We start from the raw sequence: 18,555 nt of genomic DNA, 5'->3' as shown, positions 1-18,555 counted from the left end.
TAGAGTAGTGCTGGAAAAGCACAGCAGGTCAGGCTGCATCCAAGGTGCAGGGAAATTGACATATTGGGCAAAAGCCCTTCGTCAGAAAAGACCTGATGAAGGGCTTTTGCCCAAAATGTCAATTTTCCTGCTCCTCGGATGCAGCCTGACCTGCTGTGCTTTTCCAGCACAATTCTAATCTTGACTCAGTGACTCAAATTAAATCAACACTTTAAAACATGTGCTGCTGAATTTAAATAATTACTTACACAACTGAATTAATTGAGAAACAAGTGTGCACAGTAAATTCTTTATGACCGCTTAAGGTATGAACACTGAACAATGTCCACAGTTGCTGAAATGAAGTGTACCAGGAGTTCATAATGGCTGACATATTAAATTGAACATGGTCTTCATTAACTTCCTTTTCCAGCAGGCCAAAGCTTAGTGAAGAATATATTCAGTCAGTCTTGGACATGAACCATTTATAGCAAGATGGTGAACAGGCATGATACAGGAACGGGAGACTTTCACGATTGAAGATTGCCTTACGTGGCTTGATCAGTTGAAGTCCTGGACCAAACAAAGGTCCTCTGCAGCACTCACACATATTTGCACTGTCATACAAAATTTAAAAATAACATTAGATAAAACGTACACATAAATTGATACAAAGTTCTGCTATTCTTTCACGCATAAGGCAGCATCATGAGAAGTAATAGGGACTTATTCCTCAGCTTTCCCTCTTTATTTCAATAAATGTTTCAACACATTTTTTCTGCAGAGCTAGTGTTTTATTAACTAAAGCTGTACTCATTTCTGCAGCTGTGCTGTTCATTTCATAATGCTTGCCATGTTAAGTTGCATTTTTTCAATCAATGTTTGTGCTTGCTCTTTTCCACATTTTTGTCAGTGAGCTACTTGATTTACGAACAGAGACAGACAGTATACCAGAACGATTTTACACAGTAATGCAATCAGTTTTCCAAGATCAAATGTCAATTTTTCATCTTTATTAACTATTAATCTACAAATACAATCTTAATCAAAGAAAACATTTCTGAAAATGTATCTTAAAGACTACTAAAGAAACTGATATAGCACCCAATTCAATGAAACACATTATTGAATCGTTGCCACTCTTATTATTTTATGAATATGGTGTTAAACAAGGAAAGGGATGTCTGTACTACTGATGGGAAACTTCCCATGTTTTACACCCAGAGTCAGCATCAAGCATCAATATCATGAAATAGGATCCATATGGTACACTATCTGGTTAGGAGCAGATCAAACTACTCTCCCAGCACTGCTGACCCCACAACATGGAGGGCATAAAAACAGGGATGGCCTGCGGTGAAACTTCAGTCTTGAGTCGCATTGCTGAATTAGTCACAGGGTGTGCAAAAGTAATTGAGAGCAGTTTAGACAATATAAACAGACTCTTCTGTTATGGGAATAAAGATTTGGCAGATACCAGACACAGGAACAGAATTTCTGTTGCATGGTTTCTACACTGTAGGTAAACTTCTGGAGTAGACAAAGAAGTTTTATAAAAGAAAACTGCTTAAAAACAATCCTGGGGTGACCTAAACCGAGAGCTGAAAAGACAGGTTTGCATTCATATGGCCTCTGGATGTGCCTGAAGCACTTTGCTGTCAAAGGTATTTTTGAAATATATTTACTATTGTAATTTAGGAAAAATAGCAGTTAATTTGTACACAGCAAGCTCTCACAAACAACAAAATAAAGAAAGATCTGCTAGAAACTGAGCCTCAGTTGCATGACTATCTATATTACAGACAGAATACAGTTTTACTGGATAATTCAGATGCCTGACATTAAAGAGATATTTCCAAAGTTGAGCAGATATTCCCAGTTCAAGAATTTGACTTTTTGCTAATAAGGATAGTTTAATTTAAAATGCAAGATGTTTTCAAAATGCAATTCACATTCAAAAGCCTCCACGTCAAAAGAAGGAGACCATGATGGATCATCTGCTCAGCACTTCTGGCTGAAGACTGTTACAAATTAGCTTAATCTTTTGCACTGGTCTGCTGGGCTCGTCATCATCGAGTATGGGGATATTGTACCAGGGCTGTACAGCTCAGATCTGCAAAGTGGTGACATGGTGGAATTCTTCCATTAGAAGTTGGATGCTTCATTTTGGCAGAATGCCACTGGCTGCACGGAGATAGCTTCTTGGCAGGCCATTGTTGCCTGATGTGCACATTGAATTCAGGAGCAGGAATGGGGTCACTTTAGCTTCTCTCAGCCATTCAGTAAGATTATGGCTTATCTAATTCTACTCCATGCTTCTGCCTGCCACCAATAACCTTTCACTTCTTGTTAGTCACTCACTGGGGAAGAGTTTCAAAGACTATTAAGCCTCTGACAGAGACAAGAATCTTAGTCTTAAACAGGACAATCCTTACTTTCAAATTGAGTCACCTCTAGCTTGAAACTCTTCCACAAAAGAAACTTCCTTTTAGAATCCATCCTGTCATGTTCTCGTTGAATCACAAAATTTTTAATAAGGTCATTTATCATTCTTCTAAACTCCAACAGATACAGGCTTGGCTTGTACAAACTTACCTTAGAGGATTGCCAAATCCCTATCCACTCAGCCCAATCTCAGATATCAGTTGAGTGAACATTCTCTGATTGGCTTCTAACATACTTAAATACTTTCTTTAAAAAAGGAATCTAAAACTGGACATAGTACTCCAGACATGGTCTCGTCAATACCATGCAAAGCATCCAACTTTTAGATTTCATTCTCCTTACAATGAGAATGTTTAATTTGCCTACCTAATCACTTGCCGATTGCGTATGTCGACTACTTTTATGCGACTCATGTACCAGGACACCAGGTACTCTGGCACAGAGTTCTACAATCTCTTTCCATTTAAATAATATGTTGTTTTTCTGTTCTTCCTGCCAAAATGGATGAGTTCACATTTTCCTCAGTTATACTCCATCTGCCAAAATTTTCCCGCTCACTTAACCTACCTTGGTCCTTTTCACAACTCACTTCCTACTGATCTTAATGCCATCAGAAATTTTAGCAAGAGTACATTCAGTCCCTTCATCCAAGTCACTGATATAAATTGTAAAACGTTGAAGACCGCCCCCCCCCCCCAGCACTAATCCCTGTGGCACTCCAGCTGTTGTTTCTTGTTAACCAAAATGACCCATTTATGCCTATTCTATGCAAGCTAACTTGCCTCCTTTAAACACCCCCTTTTCTCGAGTTGGAAGGGTCATCGAACTGCAGTTTCGGCAACAGATCATCCTGCAGAGGACCCTGTCTCCACAGTGATGGCCTAACAAAACACCTTTTTATGTACAATTTCATAACTCTGAAGAGCGTACCTCCATATTGAAATGTTTCACAGCTACCTCTCATGATGGGCTGCCAGATGGACAACACTGCATACTCTCCTAATGATCTTGTCTTTTGCTTAGTCTGTCCATTGGTGGGGCACCACTGATATCCATAACTGATATCTTTCCACAGCTCTGGCCGAGGCTTTTGACTCAGGACTGAGATAACTTCAAGATCTTAATCCAGCAGAAAGGTCTGGTCCTGTGGCTGTGAAGATCTGACCAGAAATTCTCACCTACTCCCTCTCAGCCTCAATCAATCATCGATAAGTATAATATATAAGAAACACACCACTTTTAATTAACATTATTCTGGGTCACTGTCACTGTTTCCTTTAAAGTGCAGTAGGATTTGAGCCAGGCTCATATCTAACACCTTAACTCTGTTTTTCTCTAAAGATCCTGCCTCACCTGCTGAGAATTTCCAGCACTTATTGTTTCCTTTCAGAATTTGAACAATGGCAGCAAAAGCATCAGGTCTAAGTAGTAGCTGGAATACTTGTTAATTTTCAGTAGCAAATTGGCACACAAGACGTTCTTGGTGAAACAATGACTATTATGTGTAGGAGTTATTGTGAAATACCTTTTATGAAAGGTTTCGCCTCTCAAAAAAGATAAGGTAGTATTTCAGGATGTATAACTCAAATTCAGGCGCTTTTAATAGAATATTTACTGACCTCATGGCTTTGAACCCACTGCATCAAATGGGGGAGGGAGATGAGAGCAGGGAGGGAATCCAGATTCTGTGGGTTGGAATTTTCATATCGTTTTGAGAAAGTGTAGAATTAGTACGAATTAAGTTGCGATTCCTAGAATATCTGTCTTTTGACAAAAATCTCAAGAAAACCTATTCAGAAGAAATTTAACCAATTGGTTAGTTTATATACCTCTTTCATAAACTGCATGAAAGCTGGATTGCCTGTTATGGCTTGTTTGCTGCAAATGACTCTCTGTATATTAACCTGTATGGGAGTTTAATTTGAATCAGAGTGTCTGCGTGTAACTGATATTAATCATTTTCAGAAGCGATATGGATGTTACATGTTGTTGAGTGATTATAAACCAATTTACCATTTGCCTTTGAAATACTATCCAGATTATTCTGTACCACAGTCTAGCTCCAGTTCATAAGTTGAGTCTGAGTTTGTCAATGGGTAATGACTTCTACATTGGACATGAGAAAACGTAACTGGAGAAGCCTGAATAATAAAAGACTCCATTGACCTGTAGTGTGTACCAAGCAGCCCTAAGTGAAATGATTAGCACTAGAACTGTAAGTGAAACTGAACCCATTACCTGAAACTGATGTAAGCTGATCTACTTACTTGTTCAGTATTTCTTGTACCTCTTTAGGAATGTTTGTGTACTGCTGAATTAAGTAGTTCTTGGAGAAAGTAACTGCAGCTAGGTCAGTCAGTCGTTGTGGTTGGTTCCGAGCATTTTCTTCCCAGAACAAAGGGTGTATGTAATTATTCTCCAAACGTAATTGCTTTAAAGGGAGTTGGAGGAGGCCATGTGGCAAAGTTGTCAGCTCATTTCCTTCAATATTTAAAAACTGAAGCTTTCTGTATAGCAGGAGTTTAATACAAAAATCATAATTATTAAAATATATGCTCTGTCTTCATGACAAGATTATTGTTAAAGTTATGAGGTAACATTAATATATGGAACCAATTAAAGAAGTCTAAATTCACTGCTGTCAAATCAATAAGTTCAAGTACCTCACAAAGTTGAAAATACGTGCCCTCTACTGTACAATGAGAATTAATTGTTTAAATGTAGAAGGTAAGCGGATGTTTCTTCATGCCACTGGATTTACTGCATAGTAAAGGCATGAAGGAAAAAGAGCTCGTACATCATCATTATATCCGAGAAACAGATAGCTAAGTCATTAAAATGTGCAAATTCACAGACAAAAATAGATTAATCAGATCACCTGGTTTTACTGCTCTTTATGCTCCTACACAAGCTCCACCCATCTTCTTCATTTAGTTCTATCAGCATATCATTTTTCTCCTTCATACACAATTTAAATGGATTGATACTACTTACCTTAGCTACATCATATGAGACAGTGCGAGAATACTTTAGAGAACACACACATAAATGCACATAACTTGGTTAAAAAGAATTTTCACACTTCGTGATCTGAGACTACATTAATAGCAATAACAAAGATCTGGTTCAAAGGAGAAGATTGAGAACTTAATATTCTTGGCTAAAATGTGCCCAGGATACATAGGGAAGGAAAACAAGGAGATTAGGTTGAAATATTGATCAATGCAACCTATGATAGTAATCAATGTAGTTGAGGAGTCAAAGACAAAGTTGAAAAACGTGGTGCTGGAAAAACACAGCAGGCCAGGCAGCATCCGAGGATCAGGAGAATCGACGTTTCGGGCATAAGCCTTCTTCAGGACCTGCAGTCCTCACTTTTCCCCAGGTCAAAGACAAAGTCTATTTTGCTAGGATCAGAGGAGTGATTGCACTAATGGGTATAAAGGGAGAAACTTTAAGGGATTAAATCAAAATGATGTTGGAAGGGCAAATGATGTGCCTCAACCCCTGAAGTGCCCACCCAACCCAAAAAACTTCAGGGATACCAGTGAACTAAGTTCTTGCTTTTATACAAAAAAAACCAAAAACTGACCACTGAAAGCAATGTCAAATAACTAAAAATCAATAAAGGGAGAAACTCGTGGGGTGGGGGGAGCGGTGGGAAGAGGGGGAGCTAAATCATGTTTGATTTGGAGGGGGTAATGATGAATCCCAGTCCTGGTAAAGCCAAATTATCCAGAAAAGCTTCAAGGGTACCTATAGAGACCATATGCTCTTTCTACAAGGACACTCGGGCAAAAATTATGAAACCAGCTTTGACCTAATTGACCTAATAACAACCACAGGCAGTGAAATAGTGACAAAAATCAAAAAAAGTAGGGGAAAAAATGAATTATTAAGTGGGAAGGTAAAGAAAATATAATTTCTGTCTCTGACAAAAGAAAAGCTCCTGGTGTCTTTTTGAAGTGAAATGGTTGAGTTGTACCACAGGATCATGAAATAATAGTTATTCACCAGTGTTTTCAGAATTGGAGCCATGCGAGCAGTGGGAGAACAAGGTGGAGATGTGGACTTAGGTTACTTTTCCAGCCAAGAAGCAGCCAGGAAGGGATTTGACGTTATCCTTATTAAGGAGGAGTAAAAAGTTTTTTTTCACCATTTTATTCTGAAAATCTGTTACGCTGGATTTTTTACTTCTATATTTTTCTAAGATCTGTACATGAGGAAGCTGTACCTAGGGACACTGTACCTAAGATGGTGGCGTAAGCAGTGACTTACACACTTTTCACTGTACTCATACATGTGACAATAAAGTTAGTTTTAATTTCTTTCTAATTTTCTGACCTGAAAACTGAAGAGGTCCTCCAGATTCTAATACAATTTATGAATGGAGGTAAGAAAAAAGAATGATTTATTGCGAGTTTACAAAGTATTGTCAATGTTTGATAGATTTAAGAGGATGGATGGTAAGTCCATGGAGGAATATATCACGTTCTTTGATGGATTCTATGGGTGGATCTTCCCAATTTCTGAACAATGTGGGCAACGGAGAAACAAAAATGAAAGAAGGGTCACTGGACCTGAAACGTTAATTCTGCTTTCTCTTCACAGATGCTGCCGGACCTGCTGAATTATCCTAGCAATTTCTGATTTTGTTTCTGATTTCCAGCATCTGCAGTTCTTTGGTTGTTTTGGCTAGTCGGCAATGGAGAAAACTGGGAGAATCACATGATCACATCAATATTCTCATTGTGACATCAGCTGGCCTCATTGGTATATAATTTCCCATTCTCTCACTCGCCGAATATAAACCAAAGGCAATTCCCAACGTGTTCCCCTTAACTGAAGGGTCAATAACAAAGGGGCATAATTTTAAACTAAAAGGTAGGAGGTTTAGATGGGATTTCAGGAAAATGTTTTCACCCAGACAGTGGTGAAAATTTGGAATACGCTACCTGGGAAGAGTAATTGAGGCAGAAAATCTCGCAACCTTTAACTTTTACTCAGATGAGCATTTGAAATGTCATAACGTTCAAGATTATAGGCCTAATACTGGAAAGTGAGACCAATGTCAATTAAGAGTAGTTTTTTTTGTCAGACTCAAAGGGCTTCTTCTATACTGTATGATTCCATGTAGTGGGGAGATCAAGATTTAGATAGACAGGTTGGGTAAAATGTGGGAAAACCAATGGGATTGATGGGGTAAACTAGCAAGAAGGGAATGTGGATACTGGAGTTCACCAAGAGAGACAGGCTGAGCCTAGGACTCTCAGTGTGATAAGTGATCACTGTATCCTGCCATCTTGCTGTGAATAATAAGTGTGCAACTGCAAATGGCGGCCACTACACTCACAGTGGGTGGGGTAGGTGTTTTATTCTACCAGGGAGGGGCCTTCAAGTGACCTGATAGAGGTTTACAAATCATGAGGGACATGGATACAGTAAGCACTCAAGGTCTTTTCCCCAGATTTGGGCAGTCCAAAACTAGACAGCATAGGTTTAAAGTGAGAGGGGAAAGATTTAAAAGGGATCTAAGGGGCAACTTGTTCACACAGAGGGTGGTGCATGTATGAAATGAGCTGCCAGAGGAAGTGGTGAAAGCTGGTACAATTATAACATTTAAAAGGCATCGGCATGCGTACATGAATAGGAAGGATTTAGAGGGATATGGGCCAAATACTGGCAAATGGAACTAGATTAACTACGGATCTCTGGTTAGCTTGGGCGGGTTGAACCGAAGGGTCTGTTTCTGTGGTGTACAACTCTTTGACTCTATGTGAGGCCCTTCAAAAGGGTAACAGCATTACAGATATCCATACAGTACAGCTGAAAGACACTTGCCAGCTGTACTTCTGATGTGCACCTTAGGCATTAAGAAACATGTGGAGTCCAAATCCTGGCCCCAAGCACTCTTGACTACATCGTTCAGCATCAGGAATAAATACCAGTCGTGACTGTCATGCACACATAATGCATAGTGGAGTGGCAGGTTTCATCCGAGGTGGCAAAGTAGCAAGAATGAGTTCCCATGGCATTCACATGCTGCAGGAGCTGCTTGCTTCTCACCATTGACTACAGAATCTCGCCAAGACGAAGGCTGGCTAGACTCTGTATTTGTAATTACCACCAGACATACATTTGTTCACACAGCCAAGAAACATAAATATATATTAACAAATGTGCTCAAGTATTAAGGTCCCAGGGTCTGCAGTTTGAATGAAGGGAGCCTGCCCTATAGAGGAGCACACTGGTCTTGAAGATTTGGTGAGGTGACTCCAGGGATTTTGCGTCTGAGATATTCTGCATGTGTTCTATCCAGATGGAGGTTCATGCTCCTTGGCTTGACCTCCCACAGAGCCGAGGGTAGCAGGCAGTGTGGACCTCGAAGGCCCTGCCACCTCTGGAGTGGCCCGAGAGGAGACTTCTGAGGTTCCTGTATAGAATCTCCTCCTCCAATTGGTTCCATACTGGCACTACCCTGGTTCCCTTTGAGGACCCTTGTTCTCTGTTGCCTATGTGTTGAGGTGATGCCCTGATGGTTAAAGCGATGGAGTGCAGGTCTGTGCGCATATCCAGCAAACTGTGTGAGTGTTGCTTCTGGCTCTCCGTGGCAGCCAACAACCTATTCATGGAGGTGGCTAGACGTTTGCATTTCTGAGGCTGTAAGGTCCCAGTAAGTGTTGATGCAGTTGTGTAACCTTTTGTTTCAGGTTGTCCAGTGCCTCCAACAAACTTGCCTGCTTAAATCACGATTGGCCAACATCATGGGCTCCTCTCCTGCCTGAGGTTGAGCCTCAGTCCTCTGAGTGCCAGTAACCTGGGACTTTCTTCCTCTGCAACGTGCTTGAATTCAGCTGATATTCTTACCAAGGTGTCAGTATCTGAGTTGGTGGAAGGTTCAGAAGGTAGTTCTATTGGTGCCTCCTCTGTGGCATCCGTACGCTCTTCCTCAGAGGTGGAGGAAGGGTTGTCTTGTGGGGTCAGCCACTATGCCTTGGAGACTGTACTGACGCTGCTTATGCATGGAAGAGAGAATGCATTGCGAACAAGGAGTAGAAGTTGGACAATGTTAAGAATACATTCATTGGGGAATTAATGCAATGAACAATACTTCTTACTTGACGACCGAGACATGGATGTTTTAGCATCTTCACAGAACCAACCTTGGTCTTCACTTGTAAGGGAAAAGATCCACTCTTCAAAGGAGCTGTATGTCAGGTGCCCCACCAACCACCTTAGCTCTTTCAGTCCTTACTATGATACATTTGCTCCTGGAATACGCGAAAGGAAGGTATTAAATGAGACAAAAATTGGTGGCACAGCTATTAGTGCTGCTGCAGGTGAGTAAAAGTGGTGAGGGGTCCTGAGTGAGTGAGTAAGCAATGTACAGAGCACATAGCATTAGTCATCTGTCCTGCACTGCTGGGTGCTTCTCCAGTCCATTGAGATTGCACTGACCTGAATGGTGACCTCAGGCCAGGCTGGCAGGGTCTGTGTCAAGTCCACCATTGCCAATCCTGGGAGAACAAAACAGACTTCTTCTGCACCACCTCATCCACCAGAACATCCAAGTCCCTGTCTGCCAAGTGGGGTGCTATTTGACACTTATGCCTGGGACAATTCACAGAGATTGCTGAGGGCAGCTCAGACCGTGTTCGATTTAGGGGTGCTCGACAGCCTTTCAAATGTGATGTTGGTACCAGGGAGTCTGGAGTGTGCCAGTACCTGCAAATGCTTCTACTTATGGCTTGAGGGAGAATAGGGCAAGTGAGGTTCCTTAGGGATATGGTGCATGGTTAATGATGAGAGTTTGAGATGATTGCATGAGAAAATTTGCAAGACCTTGTGAAGAGAAACCCTCCATGAAATTTGCCTAAAATAACAGCGGATTTCTGGAAAGATTCAGCCCAATGAGTTATTGTGATCTAAAATGCATTGTCTGAAAAAGGAAATGGTTAAATAGAAAAATAAGAGACTTCAAGGTAAGAACAAGCAAGCAGTATTAATTGGGCAGCTTTACCAATGAACTGACACAGGCACAGTTGTCTGAGCGATCTCATTTCTACTGTGTCATTCTAGGATTCAATGCTGCAGTAACAAGTTCCACATTTTAACTACTCTCTGGGTAAAGATGTTTCACTTGAATTCCTCATGAATTTGTTATTTATAGCCAATAAATTTCCATTTCCCAAAAAAGTTGAAATATTTTCTCTGTTCTTGCTGTCACATCGCTCCATAATTTTAAGGACCTCTATTAGGCTACATACTACTTTCCTCTTTTGTAGTGAAAATTACTACCACCTTCAATCTTTTTAGATGGTTATAGCCTTTCAATTCTGATATAACTGCTGGGTTTTTTTTGCATCTTCTGTTATCTCCCAAATGTAGTTTAACCAAGGTAAATAAGTTTAATGTAACTTTGCCTTATTTCCCCTAGAAATGAACTTCAGTACTTAAATTATCTTTTGCATAAACTTTGTTAACCTGCATTATATTTTAATAATTTGTGAACCTGCACTTCAATTCCCTTTGGTCCTCTTCTCTATTTTCACTTATTTTGCAGGAAATAGTTGGCCCCTTTCCCTTCTTTCAAAATGCACTGCCACATTTATCTAAATTAAAATCAATATGTAATTTACACACCAATCCTACTAAATCATTAGTGACTTATTTTCTTTATCACAACTTTCCTCTATATTAACTACAAATTTGGAGACATCTGCAACTTTTGAAATTGTACTTCTGGTCCTTGATTCCAAATCCTTTATATATCTGTAACTGAAATACTCAATTGTTTTAAAGTAATTCAGAAACAGATGTTTCACTGAAAGCAAACCTGCATTGATGTATCATTGAAAATACTATGTCGGTCAAAGGTGCTATACAAATTGTACTTATCTAAATATTGTTATACATCTGACACCATCTTCTGGTAAGATAGTAATGACAGGTGCTCTAAGCCCAGAGCTCATCTGCTCCATCAGTTTTTCATTTCTTTTCTTTTTTCCTTCTCTTCTCTCATTTTGTTTTGCCTTCTATTTTACTTAGTTCTTGGTGAAGAGAGCTCAGTTGCAGCAATGGCATCGGTGAGTGAGCCCAGTGCAGGCTTATGTGGGCCCAGCAACGTGGATCTGTGGCAGTGGTGTCAGTTAGTCTGTGTTCCCAGTAGCTTCTATACATTCAAGGTGGTCCTAGCACTGACTCATAGCAACTGCAGCGGAGGCTAAGTTTGAGTTCAGAGAGGAATCTGTGTCCAGCGCAGATTCATGGAGGTGGCGGCGGAGGCAAGTTTGGGCCCAGTATAAACCCAGCGACATCAGCTGCGGCTGCAACGGCAAGATGGGCCTAAAGTGGATTCATGGCTACGGCAGAGTTGTGTTTGGGCCAGTGTGGTACCCAGCAGGATTGATGTGCATTAGCCAGGAGATTTACAGTGGCAAAAGTGTCAGGGGAGGCAAGATGGTGTCAAAGAGTAACAACATATGTTCCAATGGTGCAATGGAAGTGGTTTCGTGCATGGTCACCAGATTCAAGGAAGAGCACTTAACGAGGACTGTAAAGTTGGACAAAGTTAAAAATCACACACAACACCAGGTTATAGTCCAACAGGTTTAATTGGAAGCATTAGCCTTTGGAGCGCTGCTCCATCAGATGGTTGTAAGACACAGAATTTATAGCAAAAGTTTAATGTGCTGTAACTGAAATTATACATTGAAAAATATCTTGATTGATTGTTAAGTCTCTCATCTATTAGAATGACCATGTTAGCTTCACTTCATTCATATGTAAATCACAAAACCATTTTTAAAAAGTTACATTCTCAGGTTAACAATTGGTGTCAGCCCAGATAGTGTGTTGAAGGTGTTCACCCCTGTGTGCTGCTGTCTGCGCCATAATGTTTAGACTATTCTAATCTAAAAAATGAATTAACGGAATCTTACATGGATTCATGCAGATTTTGGGCAACATACAATGTAACTCTGCAAGAACAAATTCACCCCACAAATGTATATGTGTATGTGTGTGTGTGCGCGTATAGTGCAATGGTGGTCACCTGTAGTGTGACGTGAACCCAAGGTCCTGGTTGAGGCTCCCCCTATGGGTACCGAATGGATACCTATGGGGTGAATTTGTACTTGCATCATTAAATTGTACATTGCTCAAAAACTGCATGAATCCATGTAAGACTCTGTTAACTCATTTTTTAGATTAGAATCAGTCTAAACATTATGGCACAGACAACAGCACATAGGGGGTGAACGCCTTCAACACATTATCTGGGCTGACACCAAATGTCAAAGTTAATCTGAGAATGTTACATTTTAAAAATGGTTTTGTGATTTACATATGAACGAAGTGAAACTAACATGGTCATTCTAACAGATGAGAGACTTAACAAACAATCAAGATATTTTTCAATGTATAATTTCAGTTACATAACACTGTAAACTTTTGCTATAAATTCTGTGTCTTATAATTGTGTACTCCACAACTACCTGATGAAGGAGCAGCACTCTGAAACCTAGTGCCTCCAATTACACCTGGTGTACTATAACCTGGTGTTGCGTGATTTTTAACTTTGTACACTCCAGTCCAACACTGACATCTGCAAATCATTTAAGGTTGGACACTTTATTTATTCATCTTTCTGCCTTTGTATTCTATGTTTTGGTTTAATTTTGTGTGTTTTCAGATGGTACCAGAGAGGGGCAACACTATACAACACTTTTCATTGTATTTTGTAACAGGATACATTGACAATAAATAAATCAAATAAATGAAATAATGAATTATACAAGAATAATCATTACTAACCTTAGGTTCTTAATGTCATTGGAAATAACAGAAATCTTGTTATAGGCAATGTTCAGGGACTGGAGATTTGCTAAATGAAATAACCTGTCAAAAAAACCCGACATATTTTTAAGATGAATTTACTTGTGAAAGATTTCTAAAACGTTGCTGGACTAGAACTAGAATGCATTGCGGCCATTAGGTAGCATGCATGAGCATTCTGTCTAAGCAAGGATCACTTTTCATTTGTCAGTGCCATATCAGAACCTAAGTCAGTTGCATTTCTTTGATGCCTATTAGAAGGATTGCTTAAAGTTTAAAGATAAACTAACATTGGACCAAATTTCTTGAATTAATTTATTTGCTCATCTGCAAACATCCGCTACAATCTGCACTCTGGCTTCCCTTATTCCTTCATTCACCGTCATACTTTCAACCATCCTAATACTACGCTAAATCTTAAATTCTCTACTTCTCTCTCCTCCTTTAAATAGGTCCTAAATATTGTTTTGGCCAATCTTGTAATAACCAGCCCTAATATCTCCTTATGTGGCTCATTATCCAAATTAATTTGACAACATTTCTGTCAAGTGACTTGAGATATTTGACTGAGGCGCTATGCAAATGGGAACTGAAGAAATATATCTGCATTGTTAGTAAACTGAATAAATTCCAAGAACAACGTTGTACAACAGTTGTTAAAATGTGCAAATATCTTCACAAAGCATCAAAATATTTTAGTGCATTATTAAATTGTATAAAAATGCAAGTTATTCATTCTAAGATCCTGGTGCCTGTTGGAATTAAGAAAAATATTCTTGTACTATCAGATATTTTCCAAATAAACTAGACAAACATATTCCTTTCCGTTTTATTTTTTACATTTAAAAACATACAGAATTTCAGTTTTGCTATACGGAGATAAGAATGTCATCTCTCTACAGCTCAATGTATTAAATCCAGTCACTTCACAATTGGCAGATGCTTTCAAATTTTTTATACCTCTTACCATTTACTTAATAATGGTTGAGTTCACTACAATGTCTCAGCCTGAGGGCATGAGACGTCATGGGCAAAAGAATTCCTTCCTCACAGAGTACAAATACCATCAAATGCCGCCCCTTCTATCTACCACGGGAATTTAACACTGCTATGTATAAAACCACCACAAGCAAAGGTTGTGGAAGCTCTGGATGTGCTGTACTCCACCACTAACACCTTGGAGACGGAACACCCCGAGGCCCTGTTTACTGTAACTGGTGACTTTAATCAAGCCAATCTAAGGAAGGTGTTGCCCAAGTACTACCAGAACATTACCTGCCTCACCAGGGGCCCAAACATTTTAGACCACTGCTAAACCACTGTGAAGGATGCCTACTGCTCCATCTCCCTCCCTCATTTCGGGAACTCAGACCTCAATGCAGTGTTTCTTCTCCAGACTTACAGGCAAAAGCTCAAGAAGGAGGCCCCCTCGTGGATGCAGGTTCAGTGCTGGTCAGGGGAGGTAGAGGATCAACTGATTGAGCCACGTTCAAACAGTCCGTAAGGTACCTTGGACAAGTACGCCACCTCCGTCACAGATATTATCAGCAAGCATGTGGAGGGCTACATATCGAGGAAGTCAATCCGGGTGTTCCTCAACAGGAAACCCTGGATGAATCAGGACATACAGAACCTGCTAAAAACCAGGTGTGAGGCCTTCAGATCAGGAGACCCACTCAAATAAGGAATCCAAGTATGACCTTGACAGAGCCATTAGGACAGCCAAGGACCAATATCGATCCACACTAGAGACCCAAACAGATACCCGACGACTATGGCAATGACTGAATGACATCACAGGTTCTAAAAAGCGATAGTGTAAGATAGCAAATGATGACACATTCCTCCCAGATTGTCTCAATGCCTTCTATGCTCGCTTTGAGCAGAATTTCGGTGGAGAGGTAACACCTATTCTGACAAGTCCTGACGAACCTATCCCAACAGTCACTGCATCAGAGGTCAGATCAGTTTTCCTTTGGGTGTATCCAAGGCCGTGCACTCAGAGCATGCACAGATCAACTGGCAGAGGGGTTTTCTCGGACATCTTTAACCTCTCTCTGCAGCAGGCCACTGTCCCTGCCTGTTTCAAGAAGGCCAACGTCATCCCTGTGCCTAAGGCGGCTCATGCAGCATGTCTCAATGACTACCGCCCAGTGGCCCGAACTTTGGTGGTTATGAAGTGCTTTGAAAAGCTGGTCATGGCATTAATCAACTCCAGCCTTCCTACAATTTTTGACCTACTCCAATTTGGCTATCCGACCAACAGATCCACGTCAGATGCCATATCACTTGCCCTTCACTCCTTCCCAGAACATCTTGACACCAAGAACAGCTATGTAAGAATCCAACTCATTGACTACAGTTCAGCCTTCAACACTATTATCCCCTCGAGACTGATTACTAAACTTAGTGATCTTGGACTAAGCCCCACCTTCTGCAACTGGATCCTCAGTTTCCTGATGCACAGGCCACAGTCAGTGAAAATCGGGGACAATATTACATCCTCACTAACGTTCAATACTGGAGCCCCTCAGGGCTGCATACTCAGCCTCCCATTATACTCACTGTATACCCATGACTGTGTCGCCAAATACCAGACTAATGCCATTTTCAAGTTCACTGATGACACCACCATAGTCAGTCGAATTTCAGATGGCAACAAAACAGACTACAAATGGGAGGTGGAAGACCTGGAAAAATCATTCACTGAGAACAACCTAGCTCTGAATGCCAGCAAAGCCAAGGAACTCATTATTGACTTTTGGCGGGATGTTACTCATGCCCCCCCACACACTGACAGCACAGAGGTGGAATGAGTGGAGAGTGTCAAGCTCCTGGGAGTGGTCATCTACAACAAGCTTTCTTGGACTCTTAATGTGGACGTACTGGTTACAAAGGCCCAACAATGTTTCTTCTTCCTCAGGCAGCTGAGGAAATTTGGCATGACAGTGATTAACCTTGCCAACTTTTATAGGTGTGCCATCGAGAGCATTTTGTCTGGATGTATCACTACCTGGTGTGGCAACTGTACCATTTAAGATCAGAGACGGTTACAGAAAGTGGTGAACTCAGCCCAGACAATCACAAAGGCCTACCTCCCATCTATAGAATCCATATACCAGGCCCGCTGTCTAGGAAAGGCCACCAGCATTTGAAAGATCCATCCCATTCTGGCAATGTTTTTCGACAATCTCTACCATCGGGGAGAAAGTATAAAAGCCTGAACACATGCACCAGCTGGTTTTGAATCAGTTTCTACCCTACTGTTGTTAGAATACTGAATGGACTCTCAAACTCTTAACATTCGCCTGAACCGGTGTTTTTAGTTTTGCTGCTGTTTACCTATTATTTACTTATCTATGCTACTTAACTCCGTGATCTGCCTGTATTGCTGCAAGACAAAGCTTTTCACTGTGCCTCGGTAAGCGTGACAATAAATTCAATTCAATTCAAACATGAATCTCTACTTTGTTCCTAAATTTTGAAAATGAATCATCCAAAACCCATCAAACCATTTGTTAACAATGTACTTGGGAATGTGAGAACTGCTATAAAACCACTAAATACTGAGTATCAGGCATTTCAAAAACATTAAGTCTGATTAAAATTAATGATAATAATGGATTAAATTAAGATTAAAACAAAACATTTAAGGGAAATGTTTTCCTGAAATCTAAAGGGATTCAGGGAAAATAACAAAACTGTATATACGTAGTCTTCATGGCTTTAATACAAAAGAAAGAATATTCCCATTTGGTTTGAAAAGAAATAAATGAAATATTATTAAAAAAACATGTTAGCCAGCAATGCTATTTTGTATATAGTGAAATTTGAAATGCGAAACAAAAAATCCAGAGTGATTTATCCAGTGACTTTTGAAAGAAAATGTCATCTAAGATAAAGAACAAATTCAAGTATTTGTCATTGCCTGGAATCAATCAGAAGTTTTATTTCTATTTTAAGTATGTTATGATAATATTTTATTAGACAGTAAATTTTTTCCAGGGCTCATGATAGAGATGGGATGGAAACTATTGGGCCATGTAAAAGTTAATGAGAAGAAGTGATTGAGGCTAGAAAATAAGAGATAGGAAATACACAGCAGCACATGAGAATTGGAACAACATGTCTTTGTATAATTCAATAGAATGGCAATTTGGTATTAACACGCATTCAGTGAAAGGGAACCTTAGATAGCAATAGTAAATTGGTAGCTTTCTCGGTGATATTTATGTCCTTGATTGCTTTTAAGAGAACTGAAGTTGACAGTTTCAGGCCATCATCCAGGATCAAACATGGAAGAATGAATAAAATGCTCTCAGTGCTTTTGTTAGGATCACATGAGAATTAATAAGGAGTGGCATAATATTGGGATATCTTGTTTAGTGTGCAAGAAAATGCTGGCAACCAGTTAAAATCAGACTTCCTCAAAGGATAGGAAATACTGCACTGAAGAATGGGTTTAACCCTTTGCATCGACTTGACAAACAGCTTTGCACGAAGCAGTTAATGTGGCCAGTAAAATCATCAAAGCATCTCAGAGAAACAGGTCTTAAAACAATTAGGATAGAATTATACATGTTGATACCTGCTAAAGTCAGCAAAATTTGAGAAAAAAGAGAATTTGAATCATAGAATTCCTACAGGCCCTGCGGCTCAACAAGTCCACAGTGACCCGCTGAAGAGTGACCCACCCAGACCCATTCCGCTACCCTATTATCCTATATGTATCCCTGACCAGTGCATCTAACCTACACACCTCTGAACATTATGGGCAATTTAGCATGGCCAAATCACCTAACCTGTACATCTTTGGATTGTGGGAGAAAACTGGAGCACCAGAGGAGACCCACACAGACACAGGGAGAATGTGCAAACTCCACACAGTCGCCAGAGGTTGGAATCGAACCCGGGTCCCTAGCACTGTGAGGCATCAATGCTAACCACTGAGCCATTGTGCCGCCAATTTGGATTTGACGAAAGGAATTGGAGTAGTAAGGCTCATCGTCAAGATGGATCCAGATGAAGGGAGAACTATAGAGCTTTAAGTGCATGTATGATATAATTTTAAAGTTAGAGGGTGAAATGATCAGCAATTAAGACAATTTGAACAGATCACCATATTAAAAGGCTAAAGAAAGATTAATCAAGAACAATGATAAGACAAGAGTGAGAAAGTAAGATTCTGACTGATAAAAGCTAAAGATTCCAAGAAAGGTTTTGTTTTAGATGACTAACTCAAGTTACAAGTAACATTTGTATCTTAAATTATGATTAAATCTCATTTCTTATTAA

At 40.0% G+C, this 18,555-nt stretch overlaps 1 protein-coding gene across 3 annotated transcripts in view; it reads right to left on the bottom strand.

Moving 5' to 3' along the window:
* Positions 1-304: 304 nt before the first annotated feature.
* The window catches only part of LOC132820677 (leucine-rich repeat-containing protein 63), a 33,205-nt gene continuing 14,954 nt past the window's right edge, over positions 305-18,555 (bottom strand). For all 3 annotated transcript variants that reach the window (XM_060832909.1, XM_060832911.1, XM_060832910.1), the window contains 3 exons: positions 13,240-13,323; positions 4,692-4,931; positions 305-596 (listed from right to left, as the gene is read on the bottom strand). In XM_060832909.1, coding sequence (XP_060688892.1) covers positions 440-596; positions 4,692-4,931; positions 13,240-13,323 — 481 coding nt within the window. In that variant the 3' untranslated portion in view covers positions 305-439. The remainder of the gene's footprint in view (positions 597-4,691; positions 4,932-13,239; positions 13,324-18,555) is intronic.

This window comes from Hemiscyllium ocellatum, chromosome 12 (genome assembly GCF_020745735.1).
Source record: "Hemiscyllium ocellatum isolate sHemOce1 chromosome 12, sHemOce1.pat.X.cur, whole genome shotgun sequence".
NCBI lineage: Eukaryota > Metazoa > Chordata > Chondrichthyes > Orectolobiformes > Hemiscylliidae > Hemiscyllium > Hemiscyllium ocellatum.
This window is presented reverse-complemented; position numbering and strand designations above follow the sequence as displayed.